Source organism: Phyllobates terribilis, unplaced genomic scaffold (genome assembly GCF_046119375.1).
Source record: "Phyllobates terribilis strain yellow unplaced genomic scaffold, ASM4611937v1 Scaffold_3__8_contigs__length_932513732, whole genome shotgun sequence".
In the NCBI taxonomy this organism is placed as follows: domain Eukaryota; kingdom Metazoa; phylum Chordata; class Amphibia; order Anura; family Dendrobatidae; genus Phyllobates; species Phyllobates terribilis.
The window spans coordinates 914506624-914530970 of NW_027362763.1; the positions used below are offsets into that span (position 1 = coordinate 914506624).

The 24347-nt window shown below is 45.6% G+C and overlaps 1 protein-coding gene across 1 annotated transcript in view; it reads right to left on the bottom strand.

Moving 5' to 3' along the window:
- FNDC1 (fibronectin type III domain containing 1) overlaps positions 1–24347 on the bottom strand; it is a 333787-nt gene that overhangs the window by 99700 nt on the left and 209740 nt on the right. Inside the window, exons 13-14 of the mRNA XM_073672788.1 lie at positions 7886–8026; positions 1858–2088 (exon numbers count right to left, since the gene is read on the bottom strand). Coding sequence (XP_073528889.1) covers positions 1858–2088; positions 7886–8026 — 372 coding nt within the window. The remainder of the gene's footprint in view (positions 1–1857; positions 2089–7885; positions 8027–24347) is intronic.

Here is a 24347-nt window from a genome sequence, read left to right on the forward strand (position 1 = left end):
CAGACATAGGCCGATGGGAGTAGTAGTGTCACATCGGCCTATGTCTGCCTGCACGCACACACACCGCACACACCCGCACACATCGCACAGACACCCCGCACACACACCCCGCACACACACCCCGCACACATCGCACAGACACCGCACACACCCGCACAAACATCGCGCACACACCCCGCACACACACCCCGCACACACACCCCGCACACACACTAATCATGACGGGTCTGGGAGGTGAGGCTGACCTGTGCGGCCGTGGGAAAGTTCATGTGAGTTCATGCAGTCAAGCATGAACTCACATGAACCCTCTGAGGGCAACGCGGCGACTTCAAATGAACAGCTGATCGGCATCACCTGATACCTCAGCTGTTCATTTGAAATAACCGGCGGGAAAGCGCAGCACAGAACGGGAAAGCCGGCGGTGAAGTCTTTTCACTGCCGGCTTCCCCGCCCGGGTCCTTCACTCCCCGCTCCTTGGAGCTGCGCTCCCCGCCCGGTCCTAACTTACGATCGGGATGGGAGGTGGCGAGGGGAGCGGAGGATCGGGGTGGGAGGCTGCGGGGAAGCAGTATGGGGCTGCGTGATTGTTTAAAAGCCGGAGGCTTTATACCGCCCGCCGGCTTTTAAACAATCAGGAGAATTCTCCCCCGCTGGGATGGCATTCTGATGACAGGCTGGATCGCGCTGCCATCCAACTTGTCATCCTTCACAGACACTGCAGAGCGCAGGCATTATGGGAACTTCCGATTCCGGTATCCGATATTGTAAAAGTATCGGAATTAAGTATCGGAATTCCGATACCGCGAATATCGGCCGATACCCGATATTACAGTATCGGAATGCTCAACACTAGTCAGCAGCCATTCAAGGAGATCAGAAAGTGAATTAACAATCAAACTAAATAGCCAGCTGCTGGGCTAGGAAGCAACCCATGGGGCAGTGGATTGTTAATGACAACAGCAATAAATGCCTCATTTGCATATGAATGAAATTGTAATTAATCTGGAATGAAGCAATAGATAGAAGAAATAAAGGTGTTGATGTATATGCATTTTAAAGATCTGCATAACATTCGGGGGAGGGGGTCGATCTCACTGACAGACCCCCTTTTAATAGGTGTGCAAAGACAGATCTACACAGTGAAATGTATAGATTTTTGTTAATTTTTGCATTTTCTTAAAAATAAATCCACCTTCTCAAAAAGGATGTTTCAAAAAATACAAGGAAGGTACAAGCCCAAAAAGCAAAGTGAGACAATAGCCCACAGTTTTGTGGTGTGTATGGTTGTGAAATTGGACTAGTAAAATAGTTATGCAAAAAGTTAATAGAAATCTGTCATTAGGTTTTTGCCACCTAATGATTCCAGCGATGTGTCACTTACTGGGCTGTTTGCAGGAATATGGATAAAATCACTGTTTTATCAGAAGGAGCTTATCAATAGAGGACTAGTAAACCTGTTGCCAGGTAGTTAAGCATATTCTTGAACTTTGATAACCACACCCCAACCACTGATTGGCAGCTTTCTGTATACACTGCACATGGGCAGAACGTTTGTGTACAGTGTATACATGAGTGTACAGAGCTCAGTATTTAGATAACTGCTAGATCTGCAGCAGATAAAACAGTGATTTTACAAAAACTACAGCATGCTGCCCAGTAAGTGACATATCACTGGAATCAGGGTCAGGGACCCTGCACTATATCTGCACCCAGATGGGATAGCAAAAATCTAGTGAAACATTCCATTTAAGAAAGTTAAAAAGTTGAACTTGTTTTTAGGTAAATATGCATCTTAACATGCCTTATGTCACCTAGCTTTACAGTTAATTGTACATCTTCCCAGCAAATATTAATTACCTGTAATGAAATCCCCTTTCTTCGGTTTGGCCCAGTCTAGGATAACAAAGGAGTGGCAACCTTCAACTGCCACAACAGTGATGTTATAGGAGATATTTCGAGGTGGTAGAACTCCCTCTTTCATTTCTTTAGGTAAAAGATCAGCCAGATTCTCCACTTGGAAGTGTTCTAGGGCATCAGTGAGGGAGCATGGGGTATTTGGGTCCTTACTTATATATGATACATATGGAGCTGGGAAAATAAGAAATGGTGCCATATGCATTAGAATTTCACATGTGTAAAAATAATCATCTTATTTTTCATTATCTGTTACACTGATACATAGAATAAAACTTCTGTGTTACTGTGTTAGATGCTGGAGCATTTACAGTAGACTCATAATTACCATTAGCTACTTTAAATATGCACATTCCATCAAACAATTTTATCCTTAAAAATGCTATTTAGCATCACATGGCTCAGATCAAAGTTCATGAGAAAATGATCAATTGTTTAAATCAGGTTTTAATGTTAAATGTATGTTTAGAATTTTTGGGGCATTTTTTTCACACTGGGCACTGTTTTTTTTAAGATACTTCCTGTCCTTTCAGGAAGACTTTTCAGCACTCTCCATATCATCAGAGGCAGGATTACAATGATAATTGACAACTCTTTACACAGCTGATAATACAGGATCCGCCAATCACAATAAGTGATTTAAGGCTCATCTTGTGACGTGGACCCACTAAGCCCCACATGCGCATGGGTACACGAACTCTGGGCATCGGTGCAGCTGGCAGGATGGATGAAATTAAGTATACAGCAATGGAAGAAGGTAAGCACGATGTGTACAGGAGGTAAAGTACACAAAATTAGAGTCTTCAATAGCAATTTGAAGACACAGATGTGTGACTTAATGGCCTTAAAAGGCCTAGGGAGATGATGTCACACACTGGGCAACCTGCAAAGCTTGATGTGGAGCACAACTGTTCTGTCCCATGATTGGGACATTCATGGACAATAATGGACTTATTACAGTTGTCATATAAGTTGTCATATTGTCATATTGTATAACTGTAATGTTTACTTTCCTAGAGTTTGTCCATTCTCTCTCCCTGTCTCCCTCTCATGTGACTGTAGAAAACCTCTCCTGTCTTGTTCCGCCTCCCCTCACATTCTTCATGTATCCTCCATTAGAAGCTCATGTGCTTGTACCCTGTCTCAGGTAAAGTTATTTTTTACAAAATGGCGGAAATGGAAATGGAAGCAGCCGGAGCCGCCCGCAAGACGGCAGAAATGGAAGCCAGTGCAGCATCCGAAGCAGTACGCAAAAAGGCAGAAATAGCGGTCCTAGAGAAGGAATGTGAACACGCCACAGCCATGGCAAGGTTAAAGGTCCTGGAACAAGCTCTAAATGGGAGCCAAGGAGACAGCATCAGTTTAAGTGAGTTTGATACTGAAGACCCCCTTAAGCGTACAAGAGACTATGTACAAAGTCAAAAGAGTGCACCCCTGATTCCAGAAATCATTCCTGATGCCACAGACATTCCTCTAAGGCAACAGGACACGGATCGTGTATCAGCATCTTGCATACAAGGTCAGTACAACACACTGCCAACCCTTCATCCTGGTCCTCCTCCGTGCACCAGAATGCACTAGGCCCCTGCACCTCACCAAACCCTATACACAGAAGCACACGTGCAGGCCAATATGCAGGCAAGTCATCACATTTCGGTCAGCCACACAGTTCCAGCTCTGTGTGTGGCAGAATCTGTGCACATTAAGAGGTTTACTGGACGAAATGCCTATGCTGCACCATACTTTCTTTCATTCCTAGGTCAAAACACCACAGACTGCATGAACAATGCTACCCAACCAGTAACCGTCTTTCCAAAATCAGAGAATGCTGTCATGTCTGGCTTTGCAAGGTACATGATTCTCCGTGATCTAACTAAGACTAGTCTTACAAAGTTTGATGATCAACCTAAAAACTACAGAGGTTGGAAATGTACCTTTAAAACCGCAATTAGCGACCTCGGCATCACCGCTGCTGAAGAGCTAGATCTGCTGATCTGGTGGCTTGGGCCACAAGCCACAGAGCGGGTCAAGAGACTTAAATCTGTCCACATCAGTAATCCAATGGCTGGTCTCGCTGCTCTATGGGAGAGACTAGAACGAAGCTATGGTAGTCCTGAAGCCATAGAAAATGCCCTGTTCAAGAATCTAAATGATTTTCCAAAACTATCTGGTAAGGACAGTGCAAGTTAGAGCTTCAGCCGGCCAAAGCAGACCCACACCTGCCTGGCCTCAGCTACCTGGTAATCCAAATAGCTTCTAAGCTACTATCCTATATCCAAGATAGGTGGGCCATGCTTGGATCAAAACACAAAAGGGAAAACCAAGTCTCCTTTCCTCCATTTTCCTACTTCTGTCAGTTTATCGAAAACATTGCAGAGTGCAAGACTGACCCAAGTTTCTTCCACGAAGGACCCAGTGGCTCTGGTTCATTCCCTCCCAAGAATGAAAGTCCACGTTCAAGCAACAGAAACCACAGCGGTCCAGTATCAGCAAAGAAGACTGATGTTCTTCCCACACCTTCACCAGCTCCAGACAAAAGCAAGGTATGTGAAAAGATTGAAAATCCTAATCGTATGTGTCCCATTCATAAGATGCCACATCCCCTAAAGAAGTGCATTGGCTTCAGAAAGAAACCCCTCCAGGAATGTAAGGAGCTTCTAAAGAAGTTTGGGGTATGTTACAGATGTTGTGCGTCTACTGAACACTTTTCTCTATTAAGTGTTTTGAGTGCGACAGTGAGGACCACGTACAAGAACTCCATCCATCCCAACCTGACTCTGCTCCGCTTGTGCCTTCCCCCACCACAAGGTATGGCGGGGAGAATGCAGAGCAACCAGAAAGTCCTACCACAATATCTGCTTCATGTACAGAAGTCTGCACAGAAGACCTGTGTGACAAGTCCTGTGCGAAGATATGTCTAGTGAACGTGAATCCTAAGGACCATTCAGAGAAAACTGTAAAGATGTACGCCGTTCTGGATGATCAGAGCAACCGATCCCTTGCAAGGTCAGAACTCTTTGATATATTTGACTTAAAGGGAAACGCTCATCCCTACACTCTGGGCACCTGTAGTGGTGTTATAGAGGTCTCTGAGAGAAAAGCCAGTGGACACATAGTATTTCCTCCTGAGAACAATGTGAAGATACCCCTACCCACTTTGGTCGACTGCAACCAGATACCATCCAACAGAGAGGAGATCCCTACTCCAGAGGCTGCTCTTCATCACCCTCATCTAAAGACTATAGCCAACAAGATTCCAGCTCTTGACAACAGCGCGAACATCCTGATTCTGCTTGGCAGAGACTTTCTGTGGATACACAAGGTATGTCGTCAAATCAACGGACCACATGATGCTCCATTTGCTCAATGCTTTGATCTAGGCTGGGTTATCATAGGTGATGTCTGCATGGAAAGGACGAAGAGATCTGCAAGGACTTTAAGATTCATGTCTCACCAAATGGTTGCAAAACACTCACTGTCAACAATGCCCCCATCATTACTGGGTGAAAGAGCAGCCGAGTAACTGTAAGTGGCAGCAAGAAAACCCTAACAACATAAACACATTCCCATCCTGTGATGACAATCTCGGGTCAACGGCGTTCAATTCTTCAAGTGAAAACAGGCGGCTGGTATCTCCTCTATCTGTGGAGAAGAACTTCTATGTGCATGATGTGTTTAAACCTCTACCCACAACTGAAGAGACAATTGATCTGCTCTCTGAAGCACAGGAAATGTTGTTAGCAGCAAACCTCAGACCTCACAAGACCATGTCCAGCATCCAGGAGGTAATGAAGGCATTTCCATCTGAGGACCGTATAACGAGCTTAAAAGGTCTTGATCTGGGTTCTGACGCTCCTTTTAAGCAACACAGCCTTGGTCTGCTCTTGGACATTAAACAGGACACGTTCCCATTCCAGGTGTCAGTCTCCATTAAACCCTTTGCCGAACGAGGAGTCTTACCTGTTGTGAACAGCGTCTACGATTCTCTCAGGTTTATAGCACCCATCACCATTCATGGCAAGATTCTGTTGAGACAGTTGACCACTGAGAACATGGATTGGAAAACTCCACTACCGTCCCAGAAACCACAAGGGTGAGAATCATGGAAAACGTCTCCAGGGATCTTAGATCATTCCATCTCATTCCTCCCTGGCTCTGCCTTAAGGTTTCTTTCAGCCGCCACAAGAAAAGTCCACATTCTTTCTGATGCATCTACAAGGACCACAGCTGCAGTAGCCTACCTGAAGACCTCAGAAGCTGTCAACAAGGTACATAATGAATTTTTCCTGGACAGGACCCAACTAGCTTCAAGGCCTGCTTACGCTGCACCAAGACTTAGTCTTTGTGCTGCTGTACTAGTGGTGGAGGTTACAGAAGTTGCCCCTGGACAGTGGCACCACATCTCCACTGACTTGCATCCAACTCACCCAGAAACAGGACTCATGCCTGTACCCAGCCTTCGTGACTACACCTGGCTGTCATTTCCAAGTTTTGCTCCTGAGGACCCTTGTTCTGTCAATGCTGGCAGCACACTTAAATTTGACGAATCAGTCGCTGACAGAGAGACCAAACCCATCATCTCTACACACCGCATACCTGTGACTCCAAAGTTGAAACTGAGGCATCATCTCTCTGGATGTTTCTTGAGTTGGTCACTGGTTGTGCAGGCTGGTATTCATCTGACGTGTACCGCCAAGTGCTTCATGGGAGAAGGCATCACATGAAGGACATCGCTTCTGGACACGACATACAGCGGGGAGCCTACCGCCATATTCCTCCAGCTGTGTTTGGTCTTTGAAACTTCTTCAGCGGATTGTTTGGTTGGTGGAAGTGTTTGCATATTGTGGCTTCCCCAATCCCAAGTTGGGTTTCATTTGGACTCGGATTATCCAGCTGTTGAGGACTTCAGGCCTCCATCTGAAAGTTGGACTACAACTGTTGTTGTTATTGTTTTTTGCTGTGTATTTCTTTTAGGTCGACAATAACATCCCCTGAAGACATCACATGAAAAGTATTATTGAAATCTAAAGATTTCAGCTGGGGAGTGTTCTGTCCCAGAATTGGGACATTCATGGACAATAATGGACTTCTTACAGTTGTCATATATATCGTTCTTTATATAACTGTAATGTTTACTTTCCTAGAGTTTGTCTCTTCTCTCTCCCTGTCTCCCTCTCATGTGACTGTAGCAAACCCCTCCTTTCTTGTTCCGCTTCCCCTCACATTCTTCATGTATCCTCCATTAGAAGCTCATGTACTTGTACCTTGTTTCAGGTAAAGCTATTTTTTACCTACTGTTATACATGCATTTAACAAGAGTTCTTAAAGAAAACAAAGTCTCCTCTGAATTCTTCACAACGTGCCTGCTAGCAGCCGAGTTAAGCTATCTGCGACCAATGCCATTGTAAGTACAGGTGAAGAGACCCAGTGTCTCACAGAGCCATATTTACAGCACGGCCATGGGAACAGAATAACAACAGTAGTCAATCTACCGAAGTAAAGAGAGCAAAACCCGGACCCTGGACATGTGTGCACCATGTGATGTCACAGCTGACCCTGCTCCCCCTCTCTTCACAATAACCTTTACATGCATTCATTAGATGCTTCAGTACAAAAGTTAAGGTAAAACACTTTTCATTGTGGCTAATGTTCATATGCTGTTTCTTTAAACAACTGGAAGTTAGAGTTCAAAACACCCAAGTGGTCAGTGTGAAAACAGCAAGATTTCCATTTTTTATTTTTAATACAGATAGTGATATGGAAAAAAACATGACAAAAAAATTAAAAAGACACATTTAGCACAAAAAAGAAACTTAAATTATAGGTAATTTTCTAGTGATAGCTTCACTTTAATCCAAAATGGTTACATTCTAAATCAACAGCATACTACTCTAATGCCATATTATAATACATTTCCTTTAGAAGAAAAATTATTGTAGTAAGGTATCTGTTTTCATAGCTAGACACATACCAGTAAATCTTTTCTTGCCTGTTGCATCAAACTCAGACACCATATTGTCATCGAATGACCTTATTTCGGGATCCTCAATAATAATCAGAGGCCGTGTTGTTGTACGTATTATTGGACGACGTGTGGTCTCAATTAACTCATCTAAAAATGATGTGATGTCACATGTCAATAAAAGTCACAAATCTCTTTAACTGACAACATTGAATCTTTCTTTACTTTCAATATTTCTACCACTTTATTTAAGAGGAAACAATATTACAACTTGCCAAGTTTAGGACTTATAGATTTTGCATTAAAAAAAAGATAAATAACAGGTACATTATCTAGAAAAGCAAATAGTTTGATAATCTTTAAAGAAAAACATTTCCTTTGGTGAACTTACTGTATCCCATCACTACTGCATGCACATTTCTTGTGCTAGCACAACATATACACTATTATGGGGCATCCAACTTTTGGTATACAATATGGGCTGGGTTGTCTAAGAGAGAAGTCAGCCACTGTCTCGTTAATGACCAGCACTTATGACTGTAAAATTGGCTCCTTCAATAGAATAACAATTTTCCAAGTGTTTTAATATTGGAGGAGGCTTATGGACAGGTTTGGTCACATGCTCCTCCACTAGCAGCCATTGTATGGACAGTGCTGGTCAACATGTGAGGAAAGTTGCAATAACAAGAGAGTGGCCCACCTGTTTCCTCTTGTAACTCTTTTTCCTGTCTTTTTCTGATCTCTTATCAGTTTATTTATGGCTAAATACTACATTAAACCTGAATGCATGGAAACAAAGCCTGTAAAGCAAAGCAGTGAAAATTTGTAATGAAACCCAATAGCAAAAATAATTTTTAACCCCAAAAAACATGCATTTACCGTAAGTAATAAAACTTAAATGACAGAACGGTGTCATTATGCCCAACATAGAGCAGTGAGGTCCTCTGCGGGGGCGGCGCTAGTCCTTCTGAAAACCAGGTACAGTGACACCTCTCTGCTGCCGGTTAACTATTCAGCTAAGCAGACAACAGACCAGATGTTGCACTCATCGCACAGGGTGCTGGGGAAGACTGCGTACAGGGGAGACACTGCACAAGGGAGACACCGCAGGGACAGAGCATTACTGATGATGTCAGGGATGTCCCCTTTCCCCGATGATGCTTCATTTCAGGGTGGTAAGAGGAGTGACAGCAGTTTCAGCCAGCAAATAATGATTTGTTTGAGTATCCCATCATGCACTGGGATTCTCAAACTAATCATCATAAGAAGGGGGTAATATAAACAGAACCCTAAGTTGCAGTACAGAGTGAATGGTAGGGAATTTTACCATTACTTAAATTGCAAAAATTATACGTTTTAAAAGATTTATTAATTGAAATTTACATTTTGGTTTCGGATCAACCATTAAGGCAAGAAACACTCCTGCTAAAAAAGTGTGTGAGTATTATAGTCCGGAGGCAGTTTTCTGTGCTGGAGGAGAATGCCGACACAGAATCATTCTCTCCCTTCCTGCCTCACAATGATCTGTGTGATCGGTGCAGGACAAGAGCAGAAGCTACCAAGACATGCATGGTGGCTGCACATCCCATGAAGCTAAAGTACCTTCTGAAGTACCTTCTTCCCGACTAGCTCTAGGACCTTTCAGGTCATGTGATAAGTCACATGCCTGGAAAGATCTGCAAAATAAAATGTGGTAATGTATAGTATGTGTGTAAATGTGTATATAGCAGAGCTGTATGTGTATGTAAATGTGCATGTAGCAGAGCAGTGTGTGTATATAAATGTGCATGTTGCAGAAATGTATGTATTATGTAAAGTGCATGCAGCAGAGTGGTATTTGTATGTACATGTGCATTGCAGATGTGTATATAAATGTGCATGAGGACAATAGAATTCACCGCACACTCTGGGCTTGGGTGATGCAAAGTTTATTCATTCTCTGTGAAAACAAAACTAAACATAATTGTTCTGGGAAGTATGCGCTAAAATTTACAAACGTTTCAACCCTATCAGGGTCTTTGTCATGAATTCACTGCAAAAGAAAGGACAATACAGGGCCACCATCAGGGCATTACTGCCCTTACTGGCGTACCTATGGCATCTGGCACACGAGACGCCAATACAGGGGCGCAGGAGCGCCATATGAAACCGTGAAATACAGCCCCTTACACAAGATACCCTATAACAACGACAAGACCAGCATCACATATACCATATACTTTGGACTTTGCGCCATAGATTCCTACATGTAACCCTACCCTGCAAACAATAACATTATGACAAAGACCCCAGTAGGGTCAAAACATTGTAGATAAGAATTGGGATGCTTGTGTATTACATGTATTATTATCTGCTACTCTCCTCAGTGACCTATCTCATATATTGTCCTTTCTTTTGCAGTGACATTATGACAAAGGCCCTGGTAGGGTTGAAACTTTTGTAAATTTGTAAATTTTGTCGCATACTTCCCAGCATAATTACGTTTAATTTTATTTTTACGGAGAATGAATAAACTTTGCATCACCCAAGCCCAGAGTGTATGGTGAATTCTATAGTCCTGATTTAGGGGTTCTACACCCCGTTCCACCGGCACCTCATATTACTACAGTGTACACGCCAATTCTTTAACTATTATAAATCTGCATGTAGCAGAGCTACAGTATATGCTATGTGCAGTTAGCAGAGCTGTATGTAAATGTGGATATAGCTCAGCTGTAAATAAATGTGCATGTAGCAGAGCTGTGTGTGTATATAAATATGCATGTAGCAGAGCTGTGTGTGTACGAGGCAGAGCTGATGTGCATGCACTGTCCATGTAGGAGTGTTATGTATACATATACATGTACACTGCAGAGAGTGGACATAATGTGTATGCTGTAAATCTTTATGTGTATAAGGCTGGGGTCACACGAACGTATAAAAAATTGGTCCGATTCTCATCCAGAAAAGTGGGACGATTTTTTTTTTCTCATTTGTCATCTGTGGGCTGTCCGTTTGCAATGCATTTTTTACAGCAGCAGCTATTAATCATTTACACGATCATTTACAGTTTCCTATGCTACAGAATTGTAATGTATCCATAAAAATCAGATGCTATACTGTGGCTTCGGTATGGCATCCAATTTTTTTCTTGCACCCATCCGATTTCAGAGTGAAATAACAGCATGTTGTGTTTATTTTCACAGACAGATTCAGTCACTGAAAAAAATTGGTCATCTGCACTCCCCTATTGAATAACATTGGTCCTAGTGCTATCCGATAAAAAAATCGGATAGCACTTGTCTGATTTATACGGTGGTGTGAACGAGCCCTAATACACTGGCTGCAGAGAAACACTAACCATAGATTTATTACTTCCCTATTCTACCTTAGTGCATTAAAATTAGTAATAACGACACCTAAACTTTACACCACTAGGAAAGTTTTAATTAGTAGGAAGAAACTTTTTCCGATTTTCTCTTCTCTGAAACTGGGGCCTGTCTTATAGTGAGTAGTGATGAGCGAGAACTAAAATGCTCGGGTACTCGTTGCTTGGGTCGAGCAAATTGGAATACTCGGGTGCTCGACCCGAGCAACGAGCCCAATGTAAGTCTATGGGAAACTCGAGCATTTTTCAAGCGGCTCCCCACGGCAGTCTGCAGAGGGCCTAAAAATTGCCCAAATCGATGGGAACAGTGTTCAAATGACATGGGAACAGCATGGGGAAGACCCCTGGAAGCATTTCTGACTCCCAGGTCACTGCTGTCAACAACGTTGTCAAAGTATTACGCCACTTTTACGGACTCACAATAAAACATACAAAAACGAAACCAAAATGGATTTTCCTGGGAAATATGTTAAGGAACATCCTTTCCAGGGTAATGACTTGTATATAAGGCAAAACTAGTGACCAAAAACAAAAATACTGCTCCACAACTTGGGCTATGTTCACACGTAGCGTTTTTGACGCGTTCTTGCACTTTTGAATTACTTTCAACCAAGACAAATGCATTCACCAGGAAATGTCATTTTAACATTTTACAACCTTATCTGGCCATATGGTGTGTGACACATCATCAGACACATGAATACAGTGCTGAAAAGAAATGGGAACAGCATGGGGAAGACCTCTGGAAGCATCTCTGACTCCCAGGTCACTGCCTAAAAGTGTGCCCATCATAAGTGATCCTTGGAGCATGCGAAGATGCCTCCCGCCATGTACCTGTCATTGCAGACTGGCAACAATCACCGTCCATGTCCTTGTCCCACTGCAGCGTTCAGTTGTCCCTACCTCATTCCATGGAATACAAGCGCAAGTATGCAGGCAGCCACCCACCCACCCACAGGCTGCAATACTATACTGCCAAATTTTTGACAGCTGCTTGCACTTGAAATATGGCCTTTTAAGCTCGTGGAAGCAGAAGCTTTTCACAACCTCATGCCGGTGGTGGCCGGGTGTCCATACTCGGTCCCCAGCCGCCACTATATTTCCCAGTATTGCCTCCGCCTTCCACAAGCACGGGTCCCACAACATTACCAGTGCCCTCCCCAGTGCACTTACTGGGAAGGACCGCCTAACCACAAACACGTGGACAGGTGAATGTGGTGAGGGACGGTACGGAGCCAGTCCACAACTTTTTTTGCTAAGAGTTGTATTTAGCTCGGTGAAAGGACTGGTATAGAGGGAAACCGTATGTACCCTGCGTGTCATTTCTCCCAGGAAGTCCTGTAATTGAGCTTGTTGCACAAGCAATGACAGCCCGTCCAACATCAACTCGCACTTGTCGGTGGTGCTTTGACACACACACACACACATCTTTCTTTGCACATTTAATTTCTTGAATACAGAGTTGGACAATGGCCTGATCTGTAATGCGTTTTGAGAAATAACATGCAAAAGCATGGCCGATCCACATTAAAAAAGCAGCCATAGAGTGTCCGGGAACCTTCCCCCACACTTTTCTTAGCCAGGGCAGCTTTTCGGCAGGGTTGGACGGGCTCACCAGAGAACCGGAGACTCCTCCGACGGGCCCTGGCTTCTCCTTCAGGAGAGTTCATAGTGCCGAGGTGAGGCCATGATGATGATAGAGGCCACCATCTGCTTAGTTTTCTGTTACTTGGAATGCAAGTGCAAGTATGCAGCCAACCACCCACCCACTCACAGGCCGCAACACTAAACTGCCAGATTTCTGGGCAGCTCTTTGCACATGAAATATGGCCTTTTAAACTCGTGGAGGCGGAAGCTTTTCACAACCTCATGCCGGCGGCGGCCGGATGTCCATACTCGGTCCCCAGCCGCCACTATATTTCGCCTCCGCCTTCCACAAGCACGGGTCCCACAACATTACCCGTGCCCTCCCCAGTGCACTTACTGGGAAGGACCTCCTAACCACAAACACGTGGACAAGTGAATGTGGCCAGGGACTGTACGGAGCCAGTCCACAACTTTTTTTGGTGAGAGATGTATTTAGCTCGGTGAAAGGACTGGCATAGAGGGAAACCGTATCTACCCTGCGTGTCATTTCTCCCAGGAAGTCCTCTAAAGCTGCTTGCACTTGAAATGTGGCCTGAACATTACTGCTAGTACTTTTCTGTGGGAATTTGCTTGCCTCCTACCAGCCTGGAATATTTCCAGCAAACTATGGTACGACGCCATGGTATTAGCAGTGCCCCCAGTACCAGTAGCGAAGCCATCCCCAATTTCCTTTTCAGGAATTTTATTTGGTAGACTGAGTGGCTGCCCAAATACATTTTCTCACAAAGAAGCTGAAGATAGAGTGGCAGTAGGTGCAAGTTTCTCTAGCCTGTTAGAAATTAGAGGGTGAACGGCAGCACATTGGATCAGTGGTTAGCACTGAAGCCTTGCAGCGCTGGGATCCTGGGTTCAAATCCCAGCAAGGACAACATCTGCAAGGACTTTGTATGTTCTCCCCGTGTTTGCGTGTGTTTCCAGCTCAGTAAAAAGCAGCCATAGAGTGTCCGGGAACCTTCCCAAACACTTTTCTTAGCCAGGACTGCTTCTCAGCAGGGTTGGACGGGCCCACCAGAGGATCCTCTGGTGTGCCTTGGCTTCCACCTCAGGAGAGTTCATGATAGCGCTAACTTTGCAGCTGCTATGGGGCTCTTGAGTGGGTGAGAAAGGTTAGCCCTCAGAATCAAATCCTCTGGTAGGCACAATGTTTTTCAATCTGAAACAGCTTCTCAGTGGGAGTTGTATTTCACCACAGCCATATTCTTTAGCTCGGTGAAAGGACTGGCATAGAGGGAAACCGTATCTACCCCGGCTGTCATTTCTCCATCACCAGGTTCCGCCCATTGTCACACACGACCAAGCCTGGCTGTATGTTCAGCCGTGAGAGCCACAGATCAGGCTGTTGTGTTACAGCTTTCAACAACTCTGCAGCGCTGGGCGGTTTGTCAATTAAGCATTAATCATGTTATCTTCAGCACAGCCTGTTGCCACTTGGCCAAGGCAGTGCTGCAGTGCTGTCAGCTCGTGACTGATGTGTTCATTTCGGAGATGGAGGAGGAGGTGCATAAGCTGAACAATGTGATTACATTGAGGTTAAATTGGTGACGCTGTTTTTTATACAAAAGAAAGATCCTATTGTTTTGTTTTTTTACGTTATTTTTTAAGACAAATGTATTCACCGGGAAATGTCATTTTAACATTTTACAACCTTATCTGGCAATGTGGTGTGTGACACATCATCAGACACATCCTTTTTTATTTATGATGGATGGACTCTGAAAGTCATGAAGCCTATTTTTACAGGGACATCAGACGGCCCTTACTATTCTTAAAAGGCCAGCAGTCGGCCCTAACTATTGTTAGAGAGCCATCAGCCGGCTATGCTTTGTTGTTCCCATTATTAACAAGTGGGTCTCCTATACTGTTATTGCGTATTCAGTGACTGCAAGGTCTGCCAAAAATTTGGACGCGACCCAATACTAGTGTTGAGCCACCCCCGTAGTGTTCGAGTTCGGTTCGGTTCGTCGAACACCCGTGTGTTCGACGAACTGTTCGTCGAACTGTTCGTCGAACACCTTCGAACACCGTTAAAACCAATGGCAGGCAAACAAAAACACATAGAAACACATAGAAAACACCTTCAAAGGTGTCCAAAAGCTGACAAACTGCTCAGAAGACACAACTAACACATGGAAAAGTGACAAGTACATATAGTCATGCGAAAAGAAAAGAGGTGGAGGAGTAAAAGGAGGGGGAGACACAGATATAGGCATGTCATGCCCTTCTAAAATCCAAAAAGTGAGAAGCCGACACGTTCAGTCCGCTCCTGCCCGTGCCACCTCCGCGTCGCCGGGTTTGTGCCAGAGCCGCGGTGAACCCTGACGGCCAGCCCCCCTCTCCCAATACTGGTGCCTGTCCGCTGGTGGGTCGAGCGAGTCCCCCTGTGGTGGAGGCAGCTCTAAGCTTTTTAATTTAAATTGTCTCTCTAATTTGAATGAATACACTTTAAATCCATTTACAAGGATCTATTGGAGGGCAAGTCTCATGCCAGCAGCCGCGTAATTCCAGCTCCAGTAGCGTCCACTAAAGCTGCTGCAGTTAAAAAGCTTTTATAAGGATCGAGCTCGGCTGTCCACTGCAAGGCATCCTACTGCCAGTCCCAGCCCCTATGCCTTGGGGTGCCTCCTGATGCTCTTCACTGAGTATCCCGTGGTCCCGAAGCATTTCCTTTGAAAAAATTAAGTGTCCAAACTACAGGTGGTGTAGCTTGCTTAACAGCCGGGATAATCCGCTGACTAGCAGACACTGCTACTAGGCACAAAGTATTTCCTGGGCTAGATGCAGTTAAAAATTTGTAATTAGATACTCTCGTTGGATGCTGAGAAAGCATTCCATAGAGTCTCCTGGCACGCCCTATATGATTCTCTTAAAAAGCTTGGCGTAGGGGTCTAGGGGACCCTTTTATAGCCAAAATCACGGCCCTGTATCGCAATACGTCACCTAGGCTGAAGATAAATGGAACTGTAGCACCCTGAGGGCTCGGTTGCTACAGAGGTATTGCACCTCACCCAGAGGTGTGATATCTCACTCTCAGGTAAGGATGGAGTGTGGATCAGGACCTGACACCTGCATGCATTACACCACATTGCCGTGGGGCAGGGCGACCAATATGCCCCTGAGATGGGCACGACAGTCCCTGTCCCTGGCTGGAGTGGGGGGAGGGAACACTGAGGAAGGGGAACCCTGTAGTGCAGGAGCAGGGAGGAAGCAGTTCCTGGGTGCATTGAGAAGGGAGTATAAAAGGTGGGCACCATCTTAGTTCAGTGCAGAGAAGTCTGAGCAGAAGTGGCAGGGAGCAGGGGCTCTGCATGAGCTCTGCTCCGGAGGCGGGCCTAGTAACAGCCCAGGCCTGGAAGAGGGAGAAGGAAGGAAGAGGAGCGGAGAAGGCTCCAGGAACGAGGAACGAAGGGATCCCAGGGGTGCGGACGGGCGAGTCGCCACCGCACGCCCGAATCCACCTGCGTGGAGGGGTCAGGCCAAAGGGGGAGACCGGTCCCCGAAACTAGTGGAGGCAGGAAACGACCCTCAGCTAGAAACAGGAGGCTGTGACATTTTATGTGGCGCAGCCCCTCGCTACACCCGCTAGGAAGGCACCACATAGGGTCAGGGAAACTGGCGCCAAGTTTACCAAGAGGAGGCCCGAGGCAGCCGGACAGAGGGGTTGGTAAGAAAGGCCAGACAAAGGACACACAAAGGGGGTCATGTGAAGCACTCCAAAGTTATCTGGGAGTTGTCTGAGCCCCTCACCTGGTGAGCACAGTACGACGTGGGCAGCCGTTACCTGCAGACGTGGTCTGGATAATAAGAACTGTGAGTAAAGGCCCTGGACTGCATCACTGACTCCGTGTCATTACTGCTGCTGCCCTGCACCATCACCCCCATCCTCCGCATACACTGCCCTGAGGCTATACTCCTCCCGTGGGGAGTTATGCTACGCTCTGCTGCACCCACAACACCAGCCTCAGCGGTCTGCCCTGGAGCGGCGGTTCACTCTGACCGCAATCCACGGGTGGCGTAGTCGGACATTTAAACATCAAAACCACATAAATAGTTCCGCCACTGGTTTGACCGCCCTGAGCCACGGAACCGGGTCGCCGCCACGGAGACTACAACCATCAGCATCCACCAAAAAGGGTCCGGCTCCGGGTGTCCCAAGGCCCAGGGGGCGCGTCAGAACATTTTCATCACCTTTCACAATCACCTATGGGACAAGGCAGGGATGTTCTCTGTCCCCTCTCTTATACATCCTAGTGACGGAGCACCTGCTCTCATCAATTCGCCATAACCCCAATATTAGGTGGATTGAGGTGGGAGGCACCGAGTACAAGTGCTCTCTATTTGCTGATGATGTCCTAGTATATATCACTCAATCACATATATCCATCCATGCTGTTATGGCTGAAATAGATCACTTTGTTACATGGTCAAATTTTAAGAGCAATGCAGCGAAGTCTGAGGCCCTCGATGTCTCCCTCCCCAAATCCATATAGGATTCCATCCAGTCCAACTTTCCCTTTGCCTGGCCCTCACAGGGTATCAAATACTTAGGAATTCCTATTCATAGAGACCTCTCCCATCTATGTTATCTTAATTTTGGGCCCTTTATTGAACAACTCCATACAGACCACGGTTGGCAAGTTAGAACTGTAAGATTCACTACGTGAACCACTGGTGTTTTGTGGAAAAGCACATGTACACTGTGTTCCAAATTATTATGCAAAAAGTGTTTAGGAGTGATAAGGGAAGAATTTGTTTGTTTGTCAGTTAAACTCATTGATGGTGATGTGTGTCAGGGCTCTTTATATCACTGTAAGCAATTGCAGACACCTGTGCTAATTAGTTTGGCAGGTGTGTCCAATGAAAGGCAAGACTACTTAAGAAGGCTGTCTCACATTATTAAGCAGCCTACATTTTCTGCCAAAATGGGAAAGAAAAAGGATGTGTCGGCTGCTGAGAAGCAACAAATTGTGGAGTGTTTAGGTCAAGGCATGACTACAATCAACATTGTGCGATGATCAGGATGAAGTGTCTTGGCAATCAAGAAGTATGTAGCTGATTCACAGTACACACGTGTGCGTGCTGATAAGGGCAAATTGAGGACTCTTAACTACAGGCAATTACGTCAGGTTGAAAGAGCAGCGGCAAAAAAGCCTTGTCATAGCAGCAGACAAGTTTTTGAAGCTGCTGGTGCCTCCAACGTCCCCCGAACAACAAGATGCAGGGTCCTTCAGAGGTTTGCAGCTGTGCATACGCCATCCTGTTGACCTCCTCTATCCACTTCACACAAGCAGAAACGGCTCCAGTGGGCCAAACATTACATGAAGACTGATTTCAAAACTGTTTTGTTCACGGATGAGTGCCGTGCAGCGCTCGATGGTCCAGATGGATGGAGTGGAGGATGGCTGGTTGATGGACACCCCACGCAAACACGGCTACAGCGCCAACAAGGAGGAGGTGGAGTAATGTTTTGGGCTGGAATCATGGGGAGAGAGATTGTCGGCCCCTTTAGGATCCCTGAAGGCGCTAAAGATGAACTCCATACTGTATGTGGATTTTCTCAAACAGCACTTCCTGCCATGGTTCAAGAAGAAGAACCGTGTATTTCACAGCAAGATCAATTTTTTGCATGATAATGCACCATCTCATGCTGCACATAAAACATCTGCATCTCTGGCTGATATGGGCATAAAAGGGGACAAACTTATGGTGTGACCCCCATGCTCCCCTGACCTCTACCCCATTCAGAACCTTTGGAGCATCATTAAAAGGAGTGTCTATGATGGCGGGAGGCAGTTCACATCTAAGCAACAGCTCTGGGAGGGTATTCTGTCCTCATGCAAAACAATTGAAGCAGAAACCATCCAAAACCTGACAAATTCAATGGACGAGAGAGTTCAGAAGCTCCTTTCGAACAAGGGGTCCTATGTGAAAATGTAACATCACCTACAATAAAGTTTTGAGTTGAAAACTGTTTGATTTCAGTTTCTAACAACCTGCTAATGCTTATAATTTCAAAAATGACCATTTTTTGGTCTTTATTAAAATGAAAAGGTTGATCGAAAAGTTTGGGGGATCTAAGAGTGTGGCAACCCAGTAGTCATGATTACTTCGAATTCTGACAATATGAGGGTCATGCTGCAGGTAGTGCAGCAAGAAGGCACTTATGTGTCTTGCGCATCTCGGAGCCCCAAAATTATTTTCCGTGCTAGATGCAGCTAAAAATTATTATTAATTTTAAATCTGGTGGAGCTTATTATAGATGGCCTAATAGAATCAGTGCTGCACACTGCTACAAAGCCCAAATTATTTTCCAGCCAAGATACAGATAAACATGATTAGTAATTTGAAAGCTTAAAACGGTTGGTAGGGTGATTTTAACCAATCATCAAGCTTTTACTCTCCCCAGGATGACACAGGGGTAGAAAAGTCGTTTCGGATCCATGATTTGTTCATCTTTATGAACGTGAGTCTGTCTACATTATCAGTGGAGAGCCGCGTGCGCTTATCTGTCAGCACACCACCAGCAGCGCTGAACACACGTTCAGACAGAACGCTGGCTGCGGGGCATGACAAGATCTCCAAGGCGTAAGTGGCTAGCTCCGGCCATTTATCCAGATTGGAAGCCCAAAAGGAGCAAGGGTCTAGTGACACAGTCATGGCTTCAATGTTTACTTGGAGATACTCCTGTACCATCGTCTCTAGGCGTTGACTATGTGTCAGACTTCTTGTCTCCTACGGCCTTGCAAAGGATGGGCTAAAAAAGTGGTGAAATGATTCCGCAAAATTGATGTTACCAGCAGATACTGTGGTTCTGTTACGGTTTGAGTGCTGAACACTTGACGGTCCCACGGTTGGCAAGTTGGAACTGTGAGATTCACTACGTGCACCACTGGTATTTTGTGGAAAAGCACATGTAAGATTCTGCAACAGTCTCTGCTGATACTCCTGCATGCGTGCATCCCTTTCTATGGCAGGAATAATTTCTGCAAATTTACTTTTGTACTGGGGATCTAACAGTGTGGCAACCCAGTAGTCAGGATTATTTCTAATTCTCACAATTCGAGGGTCATGTTGCAGGTAGTGCAGCAAGAAGGCACTCATGTGTGTTGCGCATCCAGAAGCACTAAGTCCCTGTTGTGTTGGTGGCGAGGTAACAATCATGCTTCCTTCCTCTGTCCTCTCCCCCCAACCTCGCACAACAGAAATGTGATCAAGGTCTCCCTCATCTGATGAGTCTTCCATCAGTTCGTCCTCCACTTCTTCCTGGGCTCCTGCACCTTCCTCACTAGTTTGGCTGCTACCATGCGCCCTGGTAAAACCATATCCCCCACCCTCACATGCCTGCCGCCTTGGTGCTGCCGACCGTCTGGACCTTGCAGATGTTAGCCCTTCCGCATACAACTCCTCCTCCTCTACTTCCTCCACCTCCTCTAGTGCCACCACCTGACTCCGAATTCTGTTTAACATGTGCTCCAGCATGTAAATCACCGGAATAGTCATGCTGATAATGGCATAGTCAGCACTAAACATCTTCGTCGCCATTTCAAAACTGTGCAGAAGGGTGCATAGGTCCCTGATCTGAGACCACTCCTCCAGCGTGATTTGCCCCACCTCTGGATCTCGTTGGCCCAGGCTATACGTCAGAACGTATTGCACCAGGGCTTGTCGGTGCTGCCACAGTCGCTGCAACATGTGCAGAGTGGAATTCCACCGGGTAGGCACATCGCATTTTAGCCGGTGAAGTGGCAGGCCCAACGACTTCTGTAGAGATGTAAGTCGCTGAGCTGCGGGATGCGAACGGCGGAAGTGAGCACACAGCGACCGTGCCCTCTGCAGAAGGCCATCTAGTCTGGGATAGTGGGCTAAAAATTGCTGGACAACCAGGTTCAACACGTGAGCCATACAAGGCACGTGTGTGACATTGCCCCGGCGAAGGGCCGCACCCAGGTTTGCAGCATTGTCGCACACGGCCTTCCCTGGTTTCAGGTCCAGTGGAGACAACCATTCATGAAATTGGTTCTCCAGAGCTGACCACAACTCCTCAGCTGTGTGACTCACATTTCCCAGACATTTCAATGTAAAAACCGCCTGATGACGTTGAGCCCTACTGCCAGCATAGTAAGGAGGTGTGCAGGATCCCTTCTGTGCAGTTAGAAAGCTTGTGGCATGACCAGACAGGCTTTGGGTGCAGGTGGAAGACCGAGAGGAGGTTGAGGAGGCAGAAGCAGTGGAGGAACTTTGACATAAAGAGGATTGACGCACAACTCGTGGGGACAGCAAGACTTGGACAGCAGCCCCTTGTCCTGCTGTCACCATAGTTACCCAGTGCCCAGTCAGCGACATGTAACGCCCCTGTCCATGCCTACTCGTCCAAGTGTCTGTGGTGAAATGCACCCTGTCACACACAGAGTTTCTCAAAGAAGCGGTGATGTTGTGTGCGACATGCTGGTGGAGCGCAGGCACACCTTTCTTTGAGAAGTAGTGCCGACTGGGCATCTGGTACTGGGGCACTGCGACGGACATAAGGTCTCGAAAATCCTCTGTGTCCACCAGGCGGAAAGGCAGCATTTCTGTAGCCAAGAGCTTGCAGATGGTGAAATTCAACCTCTTAGCTTTCTCATGGCTAGGAGGAAATGGTCTTTTACTTGTCCACATCTGAGGGACCGAGGGCTGGCTATTGTGCTTAGACGGGGTTGATAAGGGTGTCCCCGGCAAACTGCCGGTCTGTGAGGAAGATGCAGGCGGACATGTTAGGTTGCCTTGATCCAAAGGTGGTGCTATCGATGTCGGACAGCGCTCAACACCAGCTGGTGTTACCACCTCCAAAGAAAATGATGACCTGCCAATCACGCTGGCTGTTGCGGGTAAAGAGGTGGCAGGTCTGCACCCCAAAACAGGTGTGACTGCTGTCCCCCCAGTCACAGAGGATGAAGAGGCCGCGGATGCACAAGATATGGCAGACGGTGGTTGGCCCGGCCGGCTAGGCCGCATTGTAGCACACTGAGCTTCCCACTGCAACTTATGCTTCATGTCCATGTGCCGGTTCATGCATGAAGTACTTAAACTATGTATTTTTTGGCCTCTACTTAGCTTTTGCTGACAAATGTTACAGATAACACGAGTTGGGTCATCTTTATCGATCTGAAAAAATGCCCAGGCTATGCAAGGCTTAGCACCATGCGACCTGAAGAGCCACCACGACTTGTGGTGAGAGGCAGAGTTGTGTTTGAGGATGCAGTTGTTGACGTGCTTCCAGTACTACGTCTCTGTCCAGGAAGGCGCAACCTGACCTCGTCGTCACTAGCATCTTCCTCCACCTCCTCTGCTGACCTCATCTCTTGGCTGACTGTGGGTTGACAGTAAGTGGGATCTCCAACCTCATCATCATCACCCTGTGCGTTATCACACCCGTCGTCCTCAGAGCCAACCTGTTCCTGCCCTGACAAAAAACTAAAGTTGTCGCTCCAATCAGGTATTTGAGTCTTATCATCGTCTTCCTCATTGTCTCCACCAACAGGAGTTACAGTTTGGGAATGAGGGTCTACATTATGGTCAGAACCTTCTGCGTCTGGTCCTGGATCCGACTCATAAAGATTCTGGGCATCAGTGCAGATCATTTCCTCGTCTGGATTCACAGAAGCGCTGGAGTCGACCTCTGATTCCCAGGCTATAGTATGAGTAAACAGCTCTGCAGACTCAACCTTCTGTTATACCTCATACTCAGACGGGCAGCTGGAGATTTGGGAGCTCTGAGGAAGCAAGTGCGATTGGGGTGACACCTTTGAGGACTGGAGTATTTGTGATGTTGAAGTTGATGTGGAGGAGAGCCCACTTAAAGGAGCACTTGATATCCGTTGAAGCACCTGCTGTTTTTGTGCCTCATCTGGAATTTGTAGCGATTGGCGTGGCCGTAAGAAAGGGATCTTATCACATTGTCCGCTAAAAGAAGTAGACATTTTAGTTTGGCTGGAAGATGGTCTTTCTTCTGCAGATGTTACTGTTGCTTTAACACCTACCCCACGGACACAACCTTTTTTTCCCCTTCCCAACACGCCTATTCCCCTTTCCACCAGCAGCAGGCCTTTTTCCACTCATTTTGGTGGTTAACTAATTCACAACTCTGGAGTTGTTTGCACAAAAAAACAATGGATGGGAACCGAGCAGAGCTGAGTGGCCAAACTGTGGTATTAGGCCAAAACTATTGGCTGGGTTAGATGCAGAAAAAAATTATATTCAATTTGCAACCTGATGGAGGTCAGTATAGATGGACTAATAGAGAAAGTCCCACACACTGCTAGAAGGCCAAATATTTTTTCAGAGCTAGATGCAGATGAAAATTATTTTTAATTTGCAACCTGATGGAGGTCAGTATAGATGGACTAATAGAGAAAGTCCCACACACTGCTAGAAGGCCAAATATTTTTTCAGAGCTAGATGCAGATAAAAATTATATTCAATATGCAACCTGATGGAGGTCAGTATAGATGGACTAATAGAACAAGTCTCACACACAGCTAGAAGCCCAAATATTTTTTCAGAGGTACTGTAGATGCAGATAAAAATTATTTTTAATTTGCAACCTGATGGAGGTCAGTATAGATGGACTAATAGAGAAAGTCCCACACACTGCTAGAAGGCCAAATATTTTTTCAGAGCTAGATCCAGATAAAAATTATTTTTAATTTGCAACCTGATGGAGGTCAGTATAGATGGACTAATAGAGAAAGTCCCACACACTGCTAGAAGGCCAAATATTTTTTCAGAGTTAGATGCAGAAAAAAATTATATTCAGTTTGCAACCTGATGGAGGTCAGTATAGATGGACTAATAGAGAAAGTCCCACACACTGCTAGAAGGCCAGATATTTTTTCAGAGCTAGATGCAGATAAAAAATTTTTTTAATTTGCAACCTGATGGAGGTCAGTATAGATGGACAAATAGAGAAAGTCTCACACACTGCTAGAAGGCCAAATATTTTTTCAGAGCTAGATGCAGATAAAAATTATTTTTAATTTGCAACCTGATGGAGGTCAGTATAGATGGACTAATAGAGAAAGTCCCACACACTGCTAGAAGGCCAAATATTTTTTCAGAGCTAGATGCAGATAAAAATTATATTCAGTTTGCAACCTGATGGAGGTCAGTATAGATGGACTAATAGAGAAAGTCCACACACTGCTAGAAGGCCAAATATTTTTTCAGAGCTAGATGCAGATAAAAATTATTTTTAATTTGCAACCTGATGGAGGTCAGTATAGATGGACTAATAGAGAAAGTCCCACACACTGCTAGAAGGCCAAATATTTTTTCAGAGCTAGATGCAGATAAAAATTATATTCAATTTGCAACCTGATGGAGGTCAGTATAGATGAACTAATAGAACAAGTCCCACACACAGCTAGAAGCCCAAATATTTTTTCAGAGGTACTGTGGATGCAGATAAAAATTATTTTTAATTTG